This window comes from Pelodiscus sinensis, chromosome 1 (assembly GCF_049634645.1).
Source record: "Pelodiscus sinensis isolate JC-2024 chromosome 1, ASM4963464v1, whole genome shotgun sequence".
Classification (NCBI taxonomy): domain Eukaryota; kingdom Metazoa; phylum Chordata; order Testudines; family Trionychidae; genus Pelodiscus; species Pelodiscus sinensis.
The window spans coordinates 27,870,356-27,893,673 of NC_134711.1; the positions used below are offsets into that span (position 1 = coordinate 27,870,356).

The following is a 23,318-nucleotide window of genomic DNA, read 5'->3' on the forward strand; positions in this document are numbered from 1 at the left end:
CTAAGTTATGCATGGTACAACTCTAACTTGAATGCTCAGACTTAAAATGGTTTACTAGCGTAACTATGTTAATAAAAGGTTTTTTTTTTTTTGCAAGAGTAGTTACTAGGGTGAAAGCTCTATTTATACCAACATAGCTTATTTTGTGTTGCCAAATTAGACTTTCTATAATATACCTTTATACTGGTATAATTGTGACTATCACTGGCAGTGTTGCCTCATTAGCTATACGTAAAGGGACAAAACAATTCCTGAGATAGGCTTTTTGTTTTTATTGCAGTACCATCTAAATGTTGTATGAAATTTTCCATAAAAGCAGTGTTATTGTTACTTCATCCTCTCTTCTGTCTCATCCATCTGTTTTTTTTCCCCCCAAATGAAAATGAGACTCTGGGCTCTGAGGAGCAGGCACTGTCATTTATGCACACAATACCTTAACACGATTAAGTCCACATCTTTGATCGGGCTTCCTAGGCACTAACTTAATCATAGAAATGTAGAGCCGGAAGGAGCTTTGAGAGGACATCTAGTCTGGTTCCCTGCACTGAGGAAGTATCTAGACCATCCCTGACAGGTGATTGTCTAACTTGTTCTTAGAAACCTCCAGTGACTGCTCTTTGAAAGTGTGTTCTAGTGCGCAACTATCCTTATGCTGAATATTCCTTATAACCCTGTTATCCTCACTGTGCTTATAGTAATTTTGTCCCAGTAACATTCAAGGTTTTGAAGTTAGGCTGATAGGTCAAAAATTCCCCAGTCATCTTTGTTCACCATTTCTAAGATAAGGTACTATGTATGCTCTTCTCCAATCCTCTGGGACCTCTCTAATCATCCACTAGTTCTCGATGATAGTTGCTAATAGTTTCAGGATTGCTTTATCTATTTCTTTACGTATCCCAGGCTAAATTTCGTTCTTAGTTTGAATACTTCTAACTTATCTAAATACCCTTTAAGCTGCTATTGCCAATGAAAATACCTTCTCCAGTTTGTACTTGTTCTTGCAAATGTGGGGTATTAAACTACAACCATAGCAAAACAAAACAATCTGATATGACTCTCTGGTCCTGTTTATATACTCTCCTAATGCCAATTCTGTAAGTCAAATTAAAGAGCCGTCTCTGAGGAGGTGGAATGTTACAGAAGATACATTAAATTTCATGCTGTATTTTTGTTAGGCATTTTGTTTCAAATTCAAAGTCTTATACTCTCTCTAGAAAAGAAATATATTAGATTTCTGAATGCTAGCTCTGTAGATGTACATTTTTAAAATTGCCTGAGTGACATTAGAGCCTGTTATGCTGTAATATACCAAATGTATACTGAAAGTTATTCCCATTTCAAAACCAGGCAGCTAGTCAACTTGCAGCAGATTTGTATTCTTGGCTCTTCAGATATCTTTCCTCCTGGCTTGCTCTTCAAGTCCCATTGTGTCTACAAACATAGCACTTAGGCATATTATTTATATTGATAAAGCACTTTATCATGGACAAAACAAGAAATTTTTGCTTGTTGTCTATAATCTACAGGATCTAGCCTCACAGACCAGTTTGAAAATCGGCTGTGTGGTCATGCTCCCTGTAATTTAAAGGAATAAACCAGTTTTGTACTATAGTAATTGTAACATCTAGTCCACTCTTTTAAAACACAGTTTATTAGTTGGGCTGGTCAAATGGTGGTAGAACCATATGTTGAATATATTGTTTGGTAAATTCATTAGTGTTCCATCAAGTAAATATATTCACTGAATAGTACGTGATATTTTCATGGCTCATTCGGGCACTGCTTAGTGAATGCTGGTGATATTTGTTAGATAAATTGGTCAAAAGCTACTCAATCAGTTTCACCTACTATAGCTTTCTTCTCTTGGTATAGTTTCTTTTTTGTAATGTCCACTAATAGGTGATGAGTGATTGTTTCCTGAGCTGTCTTTACTTATCCTTTCAACCTCTCTCTCCTGGAGCGCTTATCTAATCACAAATAATATTTGGAAACTTTTACCCAGCAGTTAATAGCCAGAGGATTAAATATGCTATCCATAGGTTGATATAAAAGATGGTTGGGATTAGCCAACCTGCCCCTTGTCATCTCAGCTACTAGATGCTCCTTCATCCCCCCTCCTCCTCCATTCTCTGTCTCTTTGAAGTGCTGTTACTATCTTTATTAAACCTAGGGTGACCAGAGTCCCATTTTTAAAGGAATAGTTTTGCATTGAAGCCCTCCTGCAGATGTACCCACTTTTATTTTTAAAAAAGGGCATATTGCCCTGCATTTTCTCCCTTCCTCCAATCAGTACAGGTGGCCAGATCCTTGCTTGCCAAATGCCCACCTGCTAGCGGTGAGTGGAGGTGAATGTGCAAGGCTAGTGGTAGTGCAAAACTGCAGTGTGCCGGGCCAACTGCACCGCCCAACTGGTGGATCAGTGCAGTCCCTGCTGCATGCTAGCTCTTGGCCAGCAGCCTCCCCCGCCCTGTCCCGTTCCCAGCCAGCACTGGCTGCTAGCTGCGGGGGCTGGTAAGTGTAGACAGGCAGTGACTGATCACATGTCCTCTGCTGCCTTTCTGCACTGGGGAGGCAGGAAGGAACAAGATGTTTCTAGCCATAAGGGGCATGAAGGAAGAGAGAGCCTCTGGAAAAACATGGATCAGGCCATCTCTACACCCACCTTGATACCCCTTCAGCTGGAAGCAACTCCCATTGCTTCCCTCCTGCTCAGTGCCAAAAGGCTGCTGCATGCCACGTTCTGGTGTGAACCGTGACTGAAATCTGGGGAGGGAGCCTGCGACTCTGCATGCTCCCTCCATGTTGTCTTGAGAAGACATGGCGACAGGTACTAGGAGAGGTGGATCCTTCCTGGGGAGCAGCCCAGCATTGTGGAGAACATTGGGTAGAGAGAGCTGAGTCAGGTCAGTCCATCACCTCCATCCCTGTTGGAGAGAGGTGTATGGGAAAGTGTGTGTGTGTCAGCTCTCCCTATGCAAACCTTCAAGATAAGAAGGTATATACAAAGACTCCAGCTACTCAGTATTTCTTTTTAATAGGGGCTCATTCAACTTGACGTTAATTTCACCATTTGTACTGCATAGTTCTGATTGATTGCCATTGAACTTGCCTGAATACGAGTAATTTTGCCAGGCATCCTGTCTTCAGCATAGAGATATATGGTCACCCTAATTAAACCCATAAATAAAATTGGAAGATGGACTTTATATTGCTTTCATTTCCATTCAAGCCATGTTTTGGCTTAACACTAATTGGGTAGCAGGTCTAAAATTAAATTCTTCTAACATTTCAATGATTTCCTTCTACTTCTCCGACCCCTGTTCATCTCCCCACTACGCACTTTTTGGTTGTCTCTATATTGTACTTCATAAAATATTGAGTGGAATTTCAATAGCCCCTTTGTAGAAGCATGCATCTTGAGACAGGAGAACATTTGTTTTGAAAGTGCAGTTAAAATAATTCACTGTTAATTTTATCCGTTCATAGAAGCAACTTAGGGTATAAGGATGTTTGTTCATCGAGCATAATTTAGTCTCTACTCTAGTAAAAGTAGCTAGAGGTAAAGTAACTAATGAAGTGTATGTCTACACTAGCTCGTTAGTTTGAGCTAGGTAGGCAAATGAGGGCAACCAAAGTTGTAAATGAAGCCCGGGATTTTAATATCCTGGGCTTCATTTGCATGTTCCCGGGCGCCGCCATTTTTAAATCCCCCTTAGTCCGAACTCCGTGCCTGCGGCTACACACGGCACGGAATAGGAACTACCGTTACTCCTCGTGGAACGTAGAATGATTCCAGGACAATTTTAAATAAAATAGCCAGATATTTTCAGGTTTCTTCCAATGCTTGCTGATTGGTGTTTTCACATGCAGAAAAAAGGTTAATTAAAAAAAAATTACTTAAATTATGCTTTTACCTTCCTGAAGGTTCTTTTTAGAATATCCATAATTTATAAACAAATCAAACTTTAGCTGTAAAAAACAAATTATGTTTTACTGTTTAAGATTTTTTCAAATAGGTCATGAAATTGACTCATAGACTTTAAGGTCAGAAGGGACCATTATGACCAAATTGGAGGACTTCTGCCTTTGCTTGACCTACTGTGACATTTTAAGTGAAAGACCTTTTTGTGAGCTAAATAACTGTTACTTTATTCTTTTTTATTACCAGTCTGAAAAGCCAGAAAACGATATATGAATTTTATACACATGGGGATGCCTTGGTGTATATTCTGTACAAAAGTATGTGTAGAAATTTTTTGTTATAGCACATATAATTGTAAAAATCTAGTTATGCTTAAGTCGGAACATATGCTATAAGTTTGGATATTATGGAATATCCTGGATTCAGTGTGGAAAAAACTCACATTACATCTGACTCAAGTGTCAGTTTCTAGAATTGCATATGATTGAAAATATACATATTCTATAATTTTTCAGTACAGTGTGCTAGAAATATGTAATAGTTGTTAAGAGTAAAACTGAAATACCAATATATTTGTGTGACCATTTCTGGTGTCTGATTTGTGTCCATTTATCCATTTGTCATAGACTGTCCGATTTGGTCAACATACATGGCACAGGGGCATTGCTGGCATCCCTATGTTGGCCAAATTGGACAGTGTCTATGACAAATTAATAAATAGACACAAATCAGACACCAGAAATGGTAACACACACAAACATCTGTAGGGGAACATTTTAAACTGCCTGGTCACTCAATCATAGATTTAAAAGTAGCCATTCTTCTACAAAGAAATTTCACTACACAATTAGGGTACGTCTACACTACAGCGTTATTTAGAAATATCTAATTTTGAAATAGTTATTTCGAAATAAGATATTTTGAAATAATGCGTCTACACACAAAATGCATTTCGAAATAGCGGGTCCACACTGATTGGATGCTGAATCGCATTTAAGGCCAGCTGAAACCGGTTGCAGCAGGGCATCAATTCAGGAGTTAGTTTGTGTGGCTGCTGACTGAGGCTATCTGAGGCCTGTGCTTAAAGGAACCCCCCTGAACAGATGGTTCTCAGGTTTCCATGCTTGCTTGCCTACCTTGCTGAAGGAAAGCAAAGCATTTTTTTTCTCTGTGCACTCTGGTTGCCCTCACTGGGAAAACCACAGCACTCTGCAGCATGGAGCCAGAGCCGCCCCTGGGCACTCTTTTGCGTGTTATGCTGCAAGCCTGGCTGCGCTTTCTGCAGGCTGCCTCGCAGCATCTGCTGCAGCCCACCCCCAGGCTGTCATCTGGACCCTCCTGGGGTACGTGGAGGAGCAGCTGCATCTCCTGGACGCCAGCGTGCCCTGCCACATCTGGCGTCTGGACACCAGCAGCAACTGGAGGGACCGCATTGTCTTGGAGCACTGGGGAGACCAGCAATGGACCCAGAACTTCAGGATGAAGAAGGACACCTTTCTGGAGCTCTATGAGTGGCTCGCCCCTGCTCTGCAGCGATGGGACACACACATGAGGCCTGCCATTCCCCTCCAGAAGCGTGTGGCCATCGCACTCTGGAAGCTCTCCACAATGGATAGCTACCGATCCGTTGGGAACCAGTTCGGCTTAGCGATGTTCATGCAGGTATGGCAGTCTCCGGCCACTGTGCCTGGAGAGGGGGTTCAAGGTGGGGATGGTCTGCCTTAAGGAAAACAGGGGGAGGTTTTTTCTGTCCCACTTGCACTGTGGACTGCCTGTGGTGGCCAGGATTGCAGGGGCAGGTTCTTTTGGGAGTGGGGGCACGGGGCAGTGACGGGGAAGGAGCACTCTCAGATACCCTGGCACTTCAGTGACTCTTACTTTTGTGTGTCCCTCTGCAGGTGGCCAAAGCTATTAATAGAGTGCTGCTCCGCAGAGTCATCCGCCTCGCTGACGTGGACGTGGTGATCAAGGGGTTTGCCCAACTGCGGAGGGGCAATCGATGGGACACACATCCCCATCCGTGCCCCGGAACACCAGGCCTCTCTGTAGATAAACCAGAAGGGGTACTTCTCCATCATACAGCAGGTGGTCTCTGACCACCAGGGCCACTTCATGGACATTAATGTGGGCTGGTCCGGCAAAGCATACAACACGTGGGTGTACCGCAACTCCTCCGTGTGCCAAAGGCTGCACACTGGGACTTTCTTCCCTGGCCGCCACATCAGGGTCGGGGACATGGACATGCCTGTGTGCCTGGTGGGGGATGCGGCCTATCCCCTACAATCCTGGCTCATGAACCCCTACACGGGACACCTCGACCCCTCCCGACAGGACTTTGATGCAGGCCCTGCTGAGCTTGGCGTTATAGTGGAGGGAGCATTCGGCCGGTTGAAGGCTCATTTTAGTTGCCTCCTCTCACCCACCTGGACTTCTCTGAGTAGAATATTCCGCACGTGGCGGTGGCATGCTGTGTGCTGCACAATTTGTGTGAGCAAAAGGGGAAGGCTTTCCTGCCAGGCTGGATGGCAGAGGCCACCACTTTGCTGGACTGTACGCGCAGCCCTGCACGGCTGCCAGACGGGAGGCCCATCAGGGGGCTGTCCATATCCAGGAGGCCCTGCGGGAGAGCTTCCACCCAGAGGAGGACTAAAATCTCCCTGGTGTGCCCCACTGGGGGCTTATGCCTCATTCCACCCTCACAACCTTTCACTGATCCCTCCCTAACCCCCCTTCCTCATGTAAATAAAGACACGTGTTGACAAAAAGAAACTCTTTATTGAACAAAACTGGGGTGGAGGAGGAATGAGGGTGGGAGAGGGGAGGTGAGATGATGGGAGAGGGGAGAGGTAAACCTGGGAGGAGAGAGATGGAAGGGGGAGGAAAGGGGAGGAAGGGGGAGGAGAAACTCAGGGTTGGGGGTTTTACTGGCCCACCTGTCTCCCAACACTGTGGGTACAGGGACCTGGCATCCCCGGGGGTGGGGGGTGGGGTTATGGAAGGAGGAAAAGGGGGAGAAAGAAGCAGGAGGGGGATCAGGAGTGGGAGGAGGAGCGGTAGCTGGGAAGGCAGCAGGGGCTGGAGCAGCAGGAGGCAGCAATCTCTGCACCAGAGTCTGCAAGTGGTCGCAGATGGCATGGCCCTGGGCAAGCAGCTCCTGCCCACTCTCCCACCAGAGCTGTAGGTCTTCGTGCACCAGTAGTCCAGAGTGCGGTGCATGCCTCGCAGGATCCCCAAGTGCTGCCGCTGGTGGTACTCCTGCTTCCGGGTCAGTCTGCTGAGGGCCCGGGTGTGGGAGGATGTCCTGGACGGGGTGGTGAGCCCTGCACTTGCAGCTGCTGCAGCTTTGGAGAAACAAGAGAAGTGGTCAGTTCTCCCTGGGGACACAGTGGGTGAAGCCCAGCCCCCCGTTGTGAGGTGAGGACGGCAGGTCTCCGTACCATCGGAGCAATTGTGCTTGCACACAGGCCTTGTTCGACATGTCCGGCTATCCCCGGGAGTGGGAGCTGGCCCAGGACTGCACCCATGCCCCTGTGCTGTATATAATGCTGGGGGCAACGGGAGATGTCCCCTGCCTCTTCGTAGAGGGGGCTTGTGGAGGGAGAGCATCATGCAGTGTCCTACCCCGGGGTCAGGAGCACATCATGTGCCTTCATACATACACGCGTGTGGGTAACAGGCCAAGGCCCCTGTGTGGCAGCCGTCTGGGGCTCAGTGGTGGCATGGCACATGCACAGGTTGCTGCGTGATCCGTGGTCTTCCCCTCCCCCTCCGCCGCATAAGGGGACAGTGATGGCACTCACATGTTGTTGCCTCCCCGGTCTCGGACGTCACTGGCGACAGGCTCACTGGACGGCTCGGGGATTCCTGGGTGTGTGGCACGCTCCCTCCAGGCTCCTGCAGTTCCTGGACCCCCCCCTCCTCCTCAGTCTCATGGTCAGGGCCCTCTGCCCCAGGATCGATGACCACCTGGGGGGCATGGACCATCCAGCCCCCCAGGATGTGGTCCAGGGCATCAAAATAGGGGCAGGGGTCTCGGTCTGCCCCTGGTTGGGAGCTGCCCCCTGTGGCCCTGGCATAAGCCTGATGCAGCTCCTTGAATTTCATGCGAACCTGCGCCTGGTTTCACATGTGGCCTTTGGTGGCTGGCTGGCAGCCATCCGCCTGTCGACGGCCACATTCCTCCATCTAGTGTGGAGATCATGGACATTGGAGGATTCCCCACGAACCTCAATCAGGTTGATGATCTCTGCACTGGACCAGGAAGGCACCCGCCTTTTCCAGCCCCTGGCAGGCTCTTGGGAGCTTGCAGACTGGTCCTGGGGAGCGGTTGAGGGCTGGCTGGTACTGGCTGCATGGCTCATGCTGAGGCAACTGGATTGGGGCAGTGACTGCTGTCTCTGGCGTGGCAGGCTTGGAGCTGGCACAGGCACTGTGGCCAAATAGACTCTACCCCTTTAAGGGCTCTGGGGAGGATGGGGAATAGAGGAGTTTTCCTGGTTATGGCCAGAGTGGCCACCAGGGTACCCTGGGAAGGGCTGGAGGCCCTCTACTTCGAAATAAATGTCTACACAGCGTTTATTTTGAAATAGGAATTTCGAAATTGGCGTTATTCCTTGTGGAATGAGGTTTACCAATTTTGAAATAAGCCCACTACTATTTCGAATTCATTTTGAAATAGTGGTTGGCTTGTGTAGACGCTAATGAAGTTATTTTGAAACAATGGCTGTTATTTCGAAATAACTTTGCTGTGTAGACATACCTAAGGGTATGTCTACACTACAGCGCTATTTCGAATTAATGTATTTCGAATTAGTTAATTCGAATTAAGCTAATTCAAAATAACGCATCTAGACACAAAAACTAAATCGAAATAGCGTTTTTCTAATTTGAAATCGCGCGTCCACATTGACTTAGTGTGTGGGGCTGCTGCCTCAGGCTATCCAAGGTCTGTGTTTAAAGGGACCTGACCCCCCATCCCGGACAGACAGTTCTCAGGTTTCTCTGCTTGCTGGTCTACCTCACTGAAGGACAGCAAATCATTTGTGTCTCGGAGTGCTCTGCTTGCTCTCACTCGGGACACCACGGCACTCTGCAACATGGAACCAGACCTGCCCCTGGGGACTCTGCTGAGTCTCGTGGACACGTTGCCAGCAGCCCGGCTGCATTGACTGCAGGCTGCCATCCGGGAGAACCATTGAGGGGCTGTCAGGATCCAGGGGGCCCTGCAGGAGAGCTTCCACCCTTACGAGCACTAGTAGTCTCTGCGGTCTGCCCCACTGGGGGCTTGTGCTCCATTCCTCTCTCATTCTTCCACTTACCCTTCCCTAGCCCCCCTTCCTGATGTCAAATAAAATACACGTATTTTCAGAACTAGAAACTGTCTTTATTTAACACAACTGGGGGGGCGGGGGATGAACCTCTGGGGAGACTGCTGTTATTTTGAATTAACTTTGTAGTGTAGACATACCCTTAGAGAGAAACTGCGGAACTGGAATTCATCTACAAGTTTGACAGTTATCCTGGGCTTGAATAAAGACATTCACTGGTTAGCGCATTACAAAGCCAATTTCTCCTACTTTAAACACCCACATTTCCAACATGAAAATCTATGAATGGGACACATCCAACCCATTAATATGGGTCCTACAATTGACAGGCATTTCTTTTGCTGATAGATATCTTGGTTTCTGTTGTTTTCATTCCAAAACCTCTGATAAAGTGGAAAGCTCATGATACTATATATTTTTGTTAGTTTCTAAGGTGCTGCAGGACTACTCTTTGCTTTTAACGTTAGAGACTAACACAGCTTACTACACCCCTCCCCCGCCCCGGCAGAAACAACAAATGTATGTTTGCAAATACATTCTTTATTATTGCACTTTTGAAGAAATAAGCAAGCACATAGAGCAGTGCCATACCGTCAGTTTGCTTTTGTCTTCTGTTCTCAATGCCATGCCTAGGCAGGGCAAGACATGACATAGGGTTGAGAAATCATTACTGGGTTCCAGCATTGTCAGCCTGTCTAACCATGGTAACCTTGAAGATGATCACAGAATGTTGAGTCAGCCAGCATATTGGATATGGTAAACTCCAACTCTGCCTATGGATATTGTTGTTGTTTTTTTATGTGGGATCAATTCAAATGTAAGAGGCAAACTCCTTTCTAAAAGTCAGAAATAAACCCCTTGATAGATGGGTGGATCCTGTGTCAATTAAAATGAAGTTCTCTGTTTCGTGCATAGTCAGAAAATTGTAAATATGTCTACCCCATAGATCAGGGGCAAGTAAGATCTGGCCCACTAAGCCAGGGCCTGTCCTGCTGAGACCCCAGGCAGGCTCTCTGCCTACAGCAGGTCAAGACTGCTCAGAATGGCTGCTGGCTCCCTCTAGGCACTGTGCACCCCTGGGAAGTGGGGAGACTTTGTGCACTGCCCTTGTCACCAAGCCAATCATTGCAGCTCCCATTGGCTGGAAACCAGGGCCTGTTTGTGGGAGGGGGCTGCTGGTGGGTGCCTACCAATTTTTGCCCATGGATGCTCCTATGTTTCAAAGTACGGGAGTTATGCTGACTGGTCTATAATTCCCCAGGTTGTTTTTTATTTCTCTTTTATAGATTGGCACTATATTTGACTTTTTCTAGTTCTCTGGAATCTCTTCTGTCTTCCATGACTTTTCAAAGATAATCACTAATGGCACAGATATTTCCTTAGCTCCTTGAGTAGTAGTCTAGGATACCTTCAAATCCTCCAGGCCTGATGCAATGTGTTTGACTTGTCAAAGTAATCTTTAATGTGTTCTTTCCCTATTTTAGCTTCTGATCCTACCTCATTTTCACTAGCATTCACTAAGCAAGGTGTCCAGCCGGCTAACCTTTCTGGTGAAAACTGAAACAAAAAAGTCATTTAACACTTCTGCCATTTCCTCATTCTCTGAGAGCTTGCCCAGTGAAGAATTTGGTATTTCTTGCGGTACCATTTGTTTCCTATTTTCTCTGTCCCCTGGGATTTTTTTAAAACAGCATGGGAGCTTCTTGGGGGAGCGTTACATTTTGGGGCCATCAATTTGAATTGCCCTGTAGAAATGGCAATTTTGATAATGTTTGAGTCTTCAGTTAGTGGTGCTGAGAATTGACATCAGCCATAAAGGTAGATGTGATGTAATTGTGAATTATGGTTTTTGACACCCAAGTTATACTTAAGTGGCAGGACAATATCTTCAAGATTCCTTTTGATTCTAGTAGAAAATCCTGGAAGCTGCTTTTGTAAACCATACATTCACCTCTCTGGTTATTTAAGCTGCATGATGTGTTTTCAGAAAATGGCTAATGAGAGCCAGAGAACTTGTAGATGTCATTGTTAATGCGAATTTTTAAAGTTTCAATTAAAGATATTTTTGTTTGTTTTGTAGGTATATGCTGGGCCTCTCAGCAGTTCCAGCAATTATACAGTTTTTTGGCTTCCTGTTTCTTCCTGAGAGCCCCCGCTGGCTGATTCAGAAAGGCCAGACTCAGAAAGCACGGAGAATTCTGTCTCAAATACGTGGCAACCAGACAATTGATGAGGAATATGATAGTATCAAAAACAACATTGAAGAGGAAGAAAAAGAAGTTGGAGCAGGTAGGTTAGAAATTTCTTGGCATCTCTGTGGGAGGCAAATAACAGGAAATGGTACATTGTGGTACGTTTTTCCTTATCTTGTAAATATTTCAAGTATTATCATGTAGGTAGTTTAAGTCTAAAGAGATTATTCTGTAGCATCTTAAATTCTGTTTTAAATACTATGTTGATTTTCTTATGTGAGGAAAGCTATATATTTTAAGATTCTGTGTTGTCACTTTTCCTTTTTAATATGCTTGTGTAAGAAATGTATATTTAAAGAAGGAATGAACAAGGGTTACAGTTCACAAATAATTGTGTATATTGTAAAATAGACATGAGGAGCGCACTTATACTTAAGTAAAATGTATCGATTTTATATACTTGTATTTATCATTTATGAAAAAAGGACAAAATAGAAGCTATGGAACTGATAAAGGGTTAATACTTCAAATGCCTGGAGTTATGCAAAGACTGTGCCCTAGCTGAACAAAATCATCTTAAATCACTAGGGAGACAACATCTACTGCTCAGAATAGTTGGGAAGTACAACAGCAGTTACCTACTAGTTGTGTGTAGTTTAATTTTTTTCCCCTCTGACAATACGTAACCAAATCCCCTTGTTGTTGTCAGTTTGGCATCTGCAAGAGGTTAAGCAGTTTGAAGTATTTTGGGAGTGCTGTACATTTTGGTTGGGATTTTCAGAAATGTATAAATCAGGTCAGTGGCACTTGGTGTGGCTCTGCAAGTGTCATGGAGTTGACTTACACAGTTTTGAAAATATCTCTCACTCCAAAGCAACCATTTCAAAGCTATTCTAACTGCAGTAGTTTTGAGTGTGGTTTAAAATTGTGATTCTCAATCAGTGGTATATGTATCCCTGGGGGTATTCAGAGCTCTTCTAGGGCGCACATCATCTTATCTAGATTAGTGTTTCTCAATCTGAGGGTCCCTCCACCCGTTTGGAGGGAAGTCAAAGGACAGGTTTAGACCTATCGTAAGTGCAAGGCTGGTTTTAGGGGATAGCAAGAAGGGCAACACCTCAAGGCTCCATGCACAGGAGCTCTCACAAAGTCTAGGTACATGCTTACGGCCTAGGCAGCAGGACTTGGGTTTCAGTAGGGGGGAAAGGTTGAGAATCACTGGTTTAAAAAACTTAGTAAATGTGAAGTCAAGCTAAAATATATAGCAGCTTACTTTAAATGATCAGGTTACAGCAACGATGGGCAACATAGGCTAGTGAGTGGGCCACGTGAGTGTCTGTCCTTTATCTCAGTGGGCATCGAGATTGTCATAACTAAGATAGTTTCGCTTAGAACTTGCTTCTGACCATCAGTGTCAAAACGGGTATTCCCATCTCCATTCTTGGGTTTCGCTTTCTTCTGCTTAGGACTGGTGCATTATTTCTTGTAAATCAGTTTCTCATCTTCACTTGGCTTCAGCTAGTAGCAGATTTTCCTGTAAGGTTAATTGAGTCAGGAATTCTTCCCTGCCCATATCCAGAATACATGTTTATTGTGGGCTATTGTATTCCAAACCCCTAACCATTCTATTATCTGACTGCTCTATTATCAAACTACACATTGCCAATATTGTTGCAGCAGCAGAGTTTTCCAGTATCACCTCTTCTGTTTCTTGCAACCTTTTTCATGTCCGTGTTTAGATTCTGTCCCTCTGAGTCTGTGGCATTTTGCTAAAACAATTTTAAACTGCTCCTCTACAGAGGTCCTAGAGTTGTGCTGTTCATTAATTCTTAAAAGGAACTCTTCTACTAGTTCCCTTTGGAATGCCTTTATCCTTATGGAGAATAGCACTGCCTGGGAGGCCTGCAGCTCAAAACGATATTAGTGTGCTTGCTGCTATGGACATCAGCTAAATTTAGTGTCTTGGTACAGGTGTCTCTATGACTCTGCATTATCTATGCAGGGATCCTTTTTGTCACCGTTGCTGAAGGTGGGGGGAAACACAATGGCTGTGTCTACACTGGTACCCTTTTCCATAAAAGGGATGCTAATGAGACACTTCGGAATTGCAAATTCCGCAGGGGATTTAAATATCCCCCGCGGCATTTGCATGAACATGGCTGCCGCTTTTTTCCGGCTCGGGATTTTGCCGGAGAAAAGCGCCAGTCTAGACGGGATCTTGCGGAAAATAAACCCTTTCAAGTAGGAATAAGGGATCTTCTGGAAAAGGGCTTATTTTCCGCAAGATCCCGTCTAGACTGGCGCTTTTCTCAGGCAAAACCCCGAGCCGGAAAAAAGCGGCAGCCATGTTCATGCAAATGCCGCGGGGGGATATTTAAATACCCCGCGGCATTTGCAATTCCGAAGTGTTTCATTAGCATCCCTTTTATGGAAAAGGGTGCCAGTGTAGACACAGCCAACAGGTAATCCTCACACGATCCCTCTCCTGTCACCCATTTCCAGACAAACAAAAGCTAGGGACAGCATTCCTACCCATCTTGGCTAATAGCTATTGATGGACCTGAATCTATCTAGCTTTTTTCAGAACTGTGTGTGAAACCCAGTAATTATTGCTAACTTGTGCTGTTAAATGGATCTTCTCTCTAGCTGAGGTGAAAGATGGGTTGGTGTCTCTGATAGAGCAAACTTGGGGATTCTTAAAGAAAACTGAAGAACAGTGAGGTTTGTGTAAACAGCTTAGCCTAAAGCATTTGTTGTTTATCACATGATCAAATACCAGGAAGGATATAGATCTGGACCTTGTCTTGTGGATATACTTGGTGGGAACAAGGATAAAAATGTTCCTCTTATAGTGAAGTTTCAGCTTTATTCTTGGCTTTTCAACCATTTGAATTCAGATCTGTTTTCTTTATAGTCTTGTTCTTGAAAGGAATAAGCAGAACTCTTCAAATCTGATAACACATCTTCCATAATATATTTTGGCTTTGAGCTGAAGCCAAATAATGACACTGTTAGATGACCTACAGTTCTGAGAACGTAGGCAAATGAAATAGGAGGATATCTAACTAGGGATGTTAAATATTGGTTAATTGAATAGTCAAGTAACCTACATAAGAACGGCTATACTCAGTCAGACCAAAGGTCCATCTATCCGAGTATTCTGTCTCCCAACAGTGGCCAATACCAGATGCCTCAGTGGGGGGGAACACAACAGATAATCCTCACATGATCCCTCTCCTATCACCCATTTCCAGGCAAACAGAAGCTAGGGAAACCATTCCTACCCATCCTGGCTAATAGCTATTGATGGACCTAACATCTATGAATCTATCTAGATTTTTTTTGGAACCATGTTAAACTCCTAGTCTTCACAACATCCTCTGGCAAAGAGTTCCACAGGTGACTGTGCGCTGAGTGAAGAAAAACTTCCTTTTGTTTGTTTTAAACCTGCTGCCTATTAACTTCATTTTGTGACCCCTAATTCTTATATTGTGGGAACAAGTAAATAACTTTTTCCTTGTTCACTTTTTCCACACCAGTCATAATTTTATAGACCTCTATCATATCCCCCTTAGTCTCCTCTTTTCTAGGCTGAAAAATCCCAAATCTTTTTAATCTCTCTTCATATGGGACCTATTCCAAACCCCTAATCATTTTTGTTGCCCTTTTCTGAACCTTTTCCAATGCCAATATATCTTTTTTGTGATGAAGCAATCACATTTGTACGCAATATTCAAGATATGGGCATACCAGGGTTTTATATAGAGGCAATAAGATATTCTCTATCCCTTTTTAAATGAGTCCGAACATTCTGTTTACTTTTTTGACTGCCACTTCACATTGAATAGATGTTTTCAGAGAACTAGTCACAATGACTCCAAGATCTCTCTCTTGAGTAGTTGTAGCTAAATTAGTCCCCATGATATTATATGTATAGTTCGGATTATTTTTTCCAATGTTCATTATTTTACGTTAATCAACATTAAATTTCATTTTCTATTTTGTTGCCCAATCACTTAGTTTGGAGAGATCTTTTTGAAGCTTTTCAGTCTGCTTTGATCTTAACTATCTTGAGCAGTTTGGTATCATCTACAAATGTTGCCACCTCTCTGTTTACCCCTTTCTCTAGATCATTTATAAATAAGTTGAATAGGACTGGTCCCAGGACAGACCTTTGGGGGACCCCACTAGTTACCTCTCTTCACTCAGAAAACTTACCATTTCTTCCTACATTTGTTTCCTCTCTTTTAACCAGTTATCAATCCATGAAAGGATCAGCCCTTTTATCCTATGACAACTTCATTAATTCTTATTGGTTACTTGACTATTGTATAGTATCTGGGGGCAGGGTTGGCAGCAAGTGTGCTCCGGCCGCACTCCCAAGGAGCCCTCTGCCACTTTGCACTGCTGCGTCTGTATCAGAGGCAGCAGCGTGGGGTGCTAGGCGGGAGTGGTCTGTGAGGGGAGACAGTTTAAAAAACACCCCCCCGCCCCACTGACCGGCAGCCCATTGCTCCGTGCTGCTGCCTCTGATAGAGAGACAGCAGTGCGGGGTGGCAGTGGCCCCTGTCAGGGATGGGGGCGCTAACAAACTTACTGGCAGGGGTAGGGGTTGGGAGAGAAATGTGTGTAATCTATAGCCTTAACGTATTTTTTCTTATCGGTTAACCAGCTACACTATTATATCCCTACATCTGAGGTCCCCAAAAATGTCTAAGAGCACTAAGTAACACATTGTGAGACAGTGTAATACAAAGTGACTTCTGCAGTAATTTGGCCATGAATGCAGAAAGTGTCAGACAATTAACATGTCTAAAATAGTAAACAGTAGATAAACAAAGCAGCAAATAAAACGTTCTGGTGCTCCTTCTATTTGTTAATTGGCCTTTGAAAGCTCGTTTAATTTGTATACCAAATCTCTACTCTTCATTGAAAAGTTTTCTATATAATAAGCACAATGGTCGTGTCCTCATGAGACAAATAAGGTAAAGACTGTATATTTTAAAAGGATATATTCTATTTTTAACGTTTTAGAGCAGAGCTAAAATGTTAGTCCAAAATCCGTTCAGTAACATAAACTACCCAAATTTCTTCTGCAGTATTGGAAAAATAGATCTTGTGTCTATGAAGAATCCTGTCTAAGGGTACGTCTAGACTACATGCCTCTGTCGCCAGAGGCATGTAGATTAGGCTACCAGACATAATAAAATGAAGCGGCGATTTAAATAGTCGCCGCTTCATTTAAATTTACATGGCTGCCGCGCTGAGCTGACAAACAGCTGATCAGCTATTTGTCGGCTCAGCGCGATAGTCTGGACGCGCGGGTGGCGACATCAAAGGTATTTATCGACCACCCAGGTAAACCTCATCCCTGGCGACAGAGGCATGTAGTCTAGACGTACCCTAAGACTTCCATTTCCCCACCAGTAACATTTTCTGAGAATTATGCATAGACAATATTTTTGTATCTTCACAAAATCTAATTGTAAGCTCTGGTTTTTAAGGTAGCATATTGTAAGTAAATCTTTGGTCTGGAAATTTAACCTGAAAACAGAGGCTAATTAGTTTGCCCTTTAAAGGTCAGTATCCTTCAGGGAAGTATGTGATGCAGCACTAAACTACATTCCCAAGCAAACATCTTTTACTTACAACTAAGAAAGAAAAGAAGGCCACTTCTGAAGACAAGACACCTTTCAGGCCCTCACCACAAAAGTACAGATTTTCTCATTTTGACTTGTGCCTTTTGACTTTCTCTGACAGAGCAAGGGTAGAGAGTAGTTTGACTCTATTCACTGTAACAAGACAAGTTCGATGTCACTCTGTTATTTGATGAGACCTTGTCAGCAATAATGTAGCTCTATTTTCCTATGATGAATATGGGGCAACTGGTAAAGTTACAGGCAGTCCCCGACTTACGCGGATCCGACTTACGTCGGATCCGCACTTACGAACGGAGCTTTCTCGCCCCGGAAGTCGGGGCGAGAAAGCCCCGTTCGTAAGCTGCTCTGGTGCCCCTGGTCTGCTGGAGACCGTCTCCAGCAGACCAGGGGCACCGGGCGGGTTCCCGCGCTTCTGAGGCTTTGCCAAGGCAAAGCCTCAGAAGCGCAGGAACCGCTGCTGCTGCCACTTGGGTGCCGGTGCCTGTGGTCTGCTGGGGACCGTCCCCAGCAGACCACAGGCACCGGGACCCAAGCGGCAGCAGCGGGGGGTTCCTGCGCTTCTGAGGCTTTGCCAGAGCAAAGCCTCAGAAGCGCGGGAACCCCCGCTGCTGCCGCATGAGACCCGGTGCCTGTGGTCTGCTGGGGACGGTCCCCAGCAGACCACAGGCACCCGGACTGAAGCCGCAGCCGCGGGGGGGTCCCGCGCCTCTGAGGCTTTGCCAGCGCAAAGCCTCAGAGGCGCGGGGAACCACCGCTGCTGCCGCTTCAGTCAAAGCGGCAGCAGCGGCGGTTCCCCGCGCCTCTGAGGCTTTGCGCTGGCAAAGCCTCAGAGGCGCGGGACCCCCCCGCGGCTGCGGCTTCAGTCCGGGTGCCTGTGGTCTGCTGGGGACGGTCCCCAGCAGACCACAGGCATCCAGACTGGAGCGGCAGCAGCGGCGGTTCCCCGCGCCTCTGAGGCTTTGCGCTGGCAAAGCCTCAGAGGCGCGGCACCCCGCTGCCGCTTCGGCTCTGCTCCCCGTGTCCCTGGTCTGCTGGGGGGAGGGGGCCAGCTAGTGTGCTCTCCCCCCCCCCCCCAGCAGACCAGGCTTTTGTTTTGGACTCTGGGGCAGAGCAGCTGGGGCGCTGCCGATTGGTCCTGCAGCGCCCGTGGGCATTACTGGACCAACCCGGCAGCACCCCAGCTGCTCTGCCCCAGGTCCTGATTCAGCCGCTGCTGGTCAGTTTCAGCAGCGGCTGAATCAGGACGTCTGGGGCAGAGCAGATGGGGTGCTGCTGGGTTGGTCCAGTAGCACCCCAGCTGCTCTGCCCCAGGCGTCCCCAAGTCAGCTTCTGCTGAAACTGACCAGCGCTGACTACAGGAAGCCCCAGGCAGAGTTGCTCTGCCCCGGGCTTCCTGGAATCAGCTGCTGATCAGTTTCAGCAGCAGCTGACTTGGGGACGCCTGGGGTTCTTAAGTTGATTCTGTATGTAAGTCAGAACTGGCCAGTTCCGACTTACATACAGATTCAACTTAAGAACAAACCTACAGTCCCTATCTTGTACGTAACCCGGGGACTGCCTGTACTTGTATTCAGGCGAATTCCATGGCACTCAATTAGAACTGTGCAGTACAAATGTTCAAATTAAAATCATGTAGATTGAACCCCTGTAATAAAGAAATAGTTGGATTCTTTTTATTTCTCATCTGATCTTTAGGCTTTGCAAAGGGAGGGGTGACGCACATAGATGAGAGAGGTACAGGGGAGTGTACGTGGTGGGGGTGTCATCAACCAACCTGACCGTCTCTGTCAAGCACTCACAGACCTCCACACCTGACTGGGTCCCCAAGACAGACCTGTCTCTCCTGGTACCTGACACGACATTTTCCTGAGACAGCAGGTGGGGATGATGGATTGGGCAGAGGTGCCAGGGTCACATACATCTCTCCAGAGATTTCTGCCAGGTTTCGCACCAGAAAGTAGCCAGCCGCAGCCTTTCAGCACTGTGTCACAGAGCGGGGGAGCTGCTTCTAGCCACAGGGGAGGAGGAGATGGGGAAGGGATAATGTGGCCCATGTCTTTGCAGACTTTTCTGATCCTCTCTCTCTCGCTCTCTCTCACACACGCACACACACACCTACCTTGTGGCTGGGAGAGCAGCTTATCTCTTCCAACTTGCACAGTGTCGAAAGGCAGCTTACATAATCGAGCCACCTCCTGTCCTCTGGCCGCAGCGTGAGTAGGCAGGGGTTAGCCCTAAGGCTGTATTGTGCACCAGGATGAAGGGAACCTGACTGCAAGGGTGTCTCAGCAGAGGGGATAGAGCAGCTCTGTGCTCTCAGGTCAGGATCCAGGGTGGCGTGGGTAGGTGAAGTAGGTGCTATGGAGCCTGCAAGGTTGAGGCACAAACAGGATGAAAATAGCTTCCCCCCCTGCCTTCTAGAGCTTAGCTGAGGGGCAGAGAGTCTTTCCTGGTGCAGGACTTTGGCACATGCACTGCTCAGCTTCTTCTGACCAGTGCCCTGGGCCAGAAGGTCTTGGGCTCTCTGGGGTGCTGGCCCAGCCAGAGGCAGTGGGGGAAAGAAGGAGCCTGCTGCCCAAGTTGTTGATGATCTGAGCACTTAACTAGGTGCTGGTTCTCCACACAGCACGGAATGTGATGCAACCCACCAAGGAGGTTATGGGGGAGCAGCAGGGCAGAGGTGGTGAAGGGGAATAGTAGGGAGAGGACAACAAGAGAGGAACATTGTAAAGTACTGATGGGTGGGCAGTAGAAGCAATGTGTAACTGGCTAGTGCTTGCCCAGGCTCACCTCAGCTCACAGTATGCAGCCAGTGTCTGACAGAAATGGGACAGGCGGGAGGCGGGGGGGACAGAACGCTGGTATGCAGCACAGGCTGTGCTGATGGACCAGCAGGAGAAGCACATACACTGCAGCTTTGCCCCATCGCTAGCTCTGTTGTCAGCCACTAGAGCCCCGCCACCACTGGCCAGCATCATGACTCACCAGCACTGATGTGGGGAAGACAAAAAGTACGGGACAGTTTGCCTATTTTTAAGAAAATGTCAAGACACCTGCAGGAAGGCTTGAATATGGGACTGTCCCTTTTGAAAATGGGACATCTGATTGCCATAATCCAGGGTGAGCAGAGGCTGCCAGTGGGCTGACTCTGGCCCGCGAAGCCACCAGATCCATCCCGCGACCTCCTCGCAGGGATCCTTAAATAGAGAACAGCTCCTGCTTTTAAAAAAGGCAGCTGTTTTCCACTATGGATAGCTGGAGAGGGGTGAGGGAGTCCTCACAGTCTGCCTCTGCCCCCTCCTTCCCCCAGCAAAATCTCTGTTTCCATTGGCCAGTTGCCAGCCTATAGAAGCTGAGAAATTTTGCTGGGAGTAGGGGCAGTGTGGGAAGCCTCTTTTCTCCCTCCGCCCCACCCAATGCCCAGAGCAGAGCTATGTGGAGAAGCCAGCAGCAGACAGTCTGCCTAAGGTTCTTGCAGGGCTGCTGGCTGGGAGCTGCCTAGGAAAGCACCTCCCAGCCAGAGCCTGCCTCTGGCACCCCACCTGCTCTCTCCCCCAGGCCACCAGCCAAACCCTTTGTGCCCCCTTCACCAAGGTCACAACTCCCTCCCAGACTTTGCACCTGCTCCAAGAGCCCCTCCACAGGCCAGAATCCACTCCTGGACTGTGCACTTCAAGCCCCTACTCCAGATCACAGCTCTCTCCTCACCCAAGTTCCTTCTCAGACCCCTCGCCCCTCCTTCACTCCAGTCCCCCACCCCAAAGATCCCTTCTGCACCCAACCTCCATCCCAGACCACAGACCTTCTCCATAGAAATACGGCCCTTGGCAACTTGCCAAAAACTTGGAGAGTTTCCCCATTAAAAATTATTGTCTACCCTGCCATAATCAGTAGGAATGGGACAGAATACAATTCATTAAAGCTAATATTAAAAATGGGTGGGATTTTTCAATAACTGGAACTTACTTTAAAGATTTTTGGTTGACTCAAACTTCAACAGAGTATTACATCCTTTTACAAAGAAAATAGGCCTTTGATAGTACAATAAATGTTCCAGATACCAAGTTGGTGCCAGCCTCACAAAAGGAAAAGTATATGAATTAAATATGTAAGAACAATTTTTTAATCTACAGAAAATTCAAACCCAAAATGTAGAAAATAGTAAATCAAGGAGATAAGGTCTTCATCAGCCTTCAGAATATTTATTAACGTCAAACTAATTATGTCAAACTAATCAACCTCTACAGACACCCTCCCCCTACAAAACTATATTCACTTTGGTCTAGCTACAGCTATAGTTCATGTTCTAAAAATATAGAAAAAAGGCAATCAGACCTTGCTTTCATAAGACAAAAAATGTATGTTCTTTTGTATTTGTTACACCAGTGATAGGAACTAACTTGCCGTTGAAGTGAGTTTCCAGAACTTAGAGACTTCCAATCCCAATTTTTATACCATTTAGGAGTTCAGTTGAATTTTAGAAAATAGAATACCATAAAACCTAGACTGTTTCTTGGACTTGGAAGAACTAAGTAATCCAAATGAATTCAGTATATTTAAAAGTCAGCTTTATAGCACTGTAAACTTGCACAGTGATTTATAAAGTTAGAGAAAGATACATTTCACACTCCAAATTTTTTGCAACTTGGGGGACAAGACGTAGGTGAGTTGGAGCACATTAAAGAAAAAAGACCACGTGCAGAGTTGGTTGATTTAACAGGTTCCTGAAATAAGCAAGTTTGAAGGAGAGACAGTTGAGCTGACAAGTAGAGAAATTGCTGGGTATAGCATAAATAATGGCAGTGGGATAAAAGAAACTGGAAGGAGGAAGGACTGAGGAAAGGAAGAGCTAAGATGAAGGAGTTCTGCAGAACTGAGGAAGTTCTCTTCCTCTTTCTTTGAACAAATCAATAGAAAGATTGAAGGGAGGTGAAATGGTGAAGGTGGAAAGATGACTTTTGTAGTGATAGACTGCAGGTAGAACACTGCTTTAATGGAGTCTTCTTTTTTCATAGTGACATCTGTGGTGATGTGGTTGGTGAGGACAGGGCAGAATTTGATTGCTATGGTGAAAGTGGCAACACATTGTTCATGGCTTGGAACTTGTGCCAGTGAGCCAAGATGACTCAAGATGCCAGGATGACTCTGATATCTAATATGCCAGTAGTCTCAGTGCTAGAATTTGTTCATGAAAGAACATGCTTGTTACAGGCTAGAAATGTGTCCCTTCAGAATGCTGGGTTGTTCTCCAATGAACAATGAAAGAAGAGTATCTAGATAATGTGCTCAGTTTATGGCCTTATTGATAGAGTAGGTAGAGTAATCAGACTGGTGAATAGTCTCTGGTTTTCCTGTTGATTTTTCAGAATCAGCGAAGCAGCTTTGAATTTCCTGATTTTTTTTTTTATGTGCGCATGCATTACCCATAAAACATGCTATCTGTGACCCTGTGTTTTTATGTGGTAGTCATATTTTTATAATTTTGGATACAAAATAAGTATGTAAACATAAAAGGCATATCCATATTGTGCTTAAGAAGAATAGAAATTGTGCTGCCTTAGGAGTATTTAATGATATTCAAGAATTCATTTAATTAAAAAGAAAAGTCTGGGTTTTTTCTCTTTATTTGCCTGGAGGTTTCAATTTAAGCAGTGAATATACAATTCCAAGAATACTCCCACAGTAGCTGAATATTTACATGTAAAAGGAATTTTGGCAAAAATGCCATGTTATGTGAAAGAGTTAAATGGGCATAGGAGAGAGATTTCTTTGACTGCTAGAAAACAATTGTAACGCTCCATAACTGGTCAGAAATACAATTCATTGTTTTGTGTCAGAGCATACTCTGACAGCTAAAATTGGTGGTGAGCTTGTCACCTCCTTGTTCTCTAACCTTGTGAAGATGAGTGGGAAACTAAAATAGATGTTTTAATTTGATGGATAAAAAGTCCATACACTAATAAATTGAAAAACCTACCATGAAAGGGCTAGAGTTGAAGAATATGTTTTCTTGTTTACCTCCACTCATCACACACAATGGCCACTTGCTTTGAAATTAGTACTTTTCTGTTTGTTATTAATATCAATTCTGCAAGGCTTCCTCAATTACAAGGATATACAAAATGTAAATGTTTGCTATCCCATTATAACAGGGTAGAAATAAGCTTGCAGGATAACTGGCATCTTGTCAGCTAAGCAAAATAAGACTTTATTGGGA

General features: G+C 45.5%; 1 protein-coding gene across 6 annotated transcripts in view; it reads left to right on the plus strand.

Moving 5' to 3' along the window:
• Positions 1-23,318, plus strand: part of SLC2A13 (solute carrier family 2 member 13) — a 350,803-nt gene that overhangs the window by 107,374 nt on the left and 220,111 nt on the right. For all 6 annotated transcript variants that reach the window (XM_006120405.4, XM_075927403.1, XM_075927428.1 and 3 more), the window contains one exon: positions 11,330-11,538. In XM_006120405.4, coding sequence (XP_006120467.1) covers positions 11,330-11,538 — 209 coding nt within the window. The remainder of the gene's footprint in view (positions 1-11,329; positions 11,539-23,318) is intronic.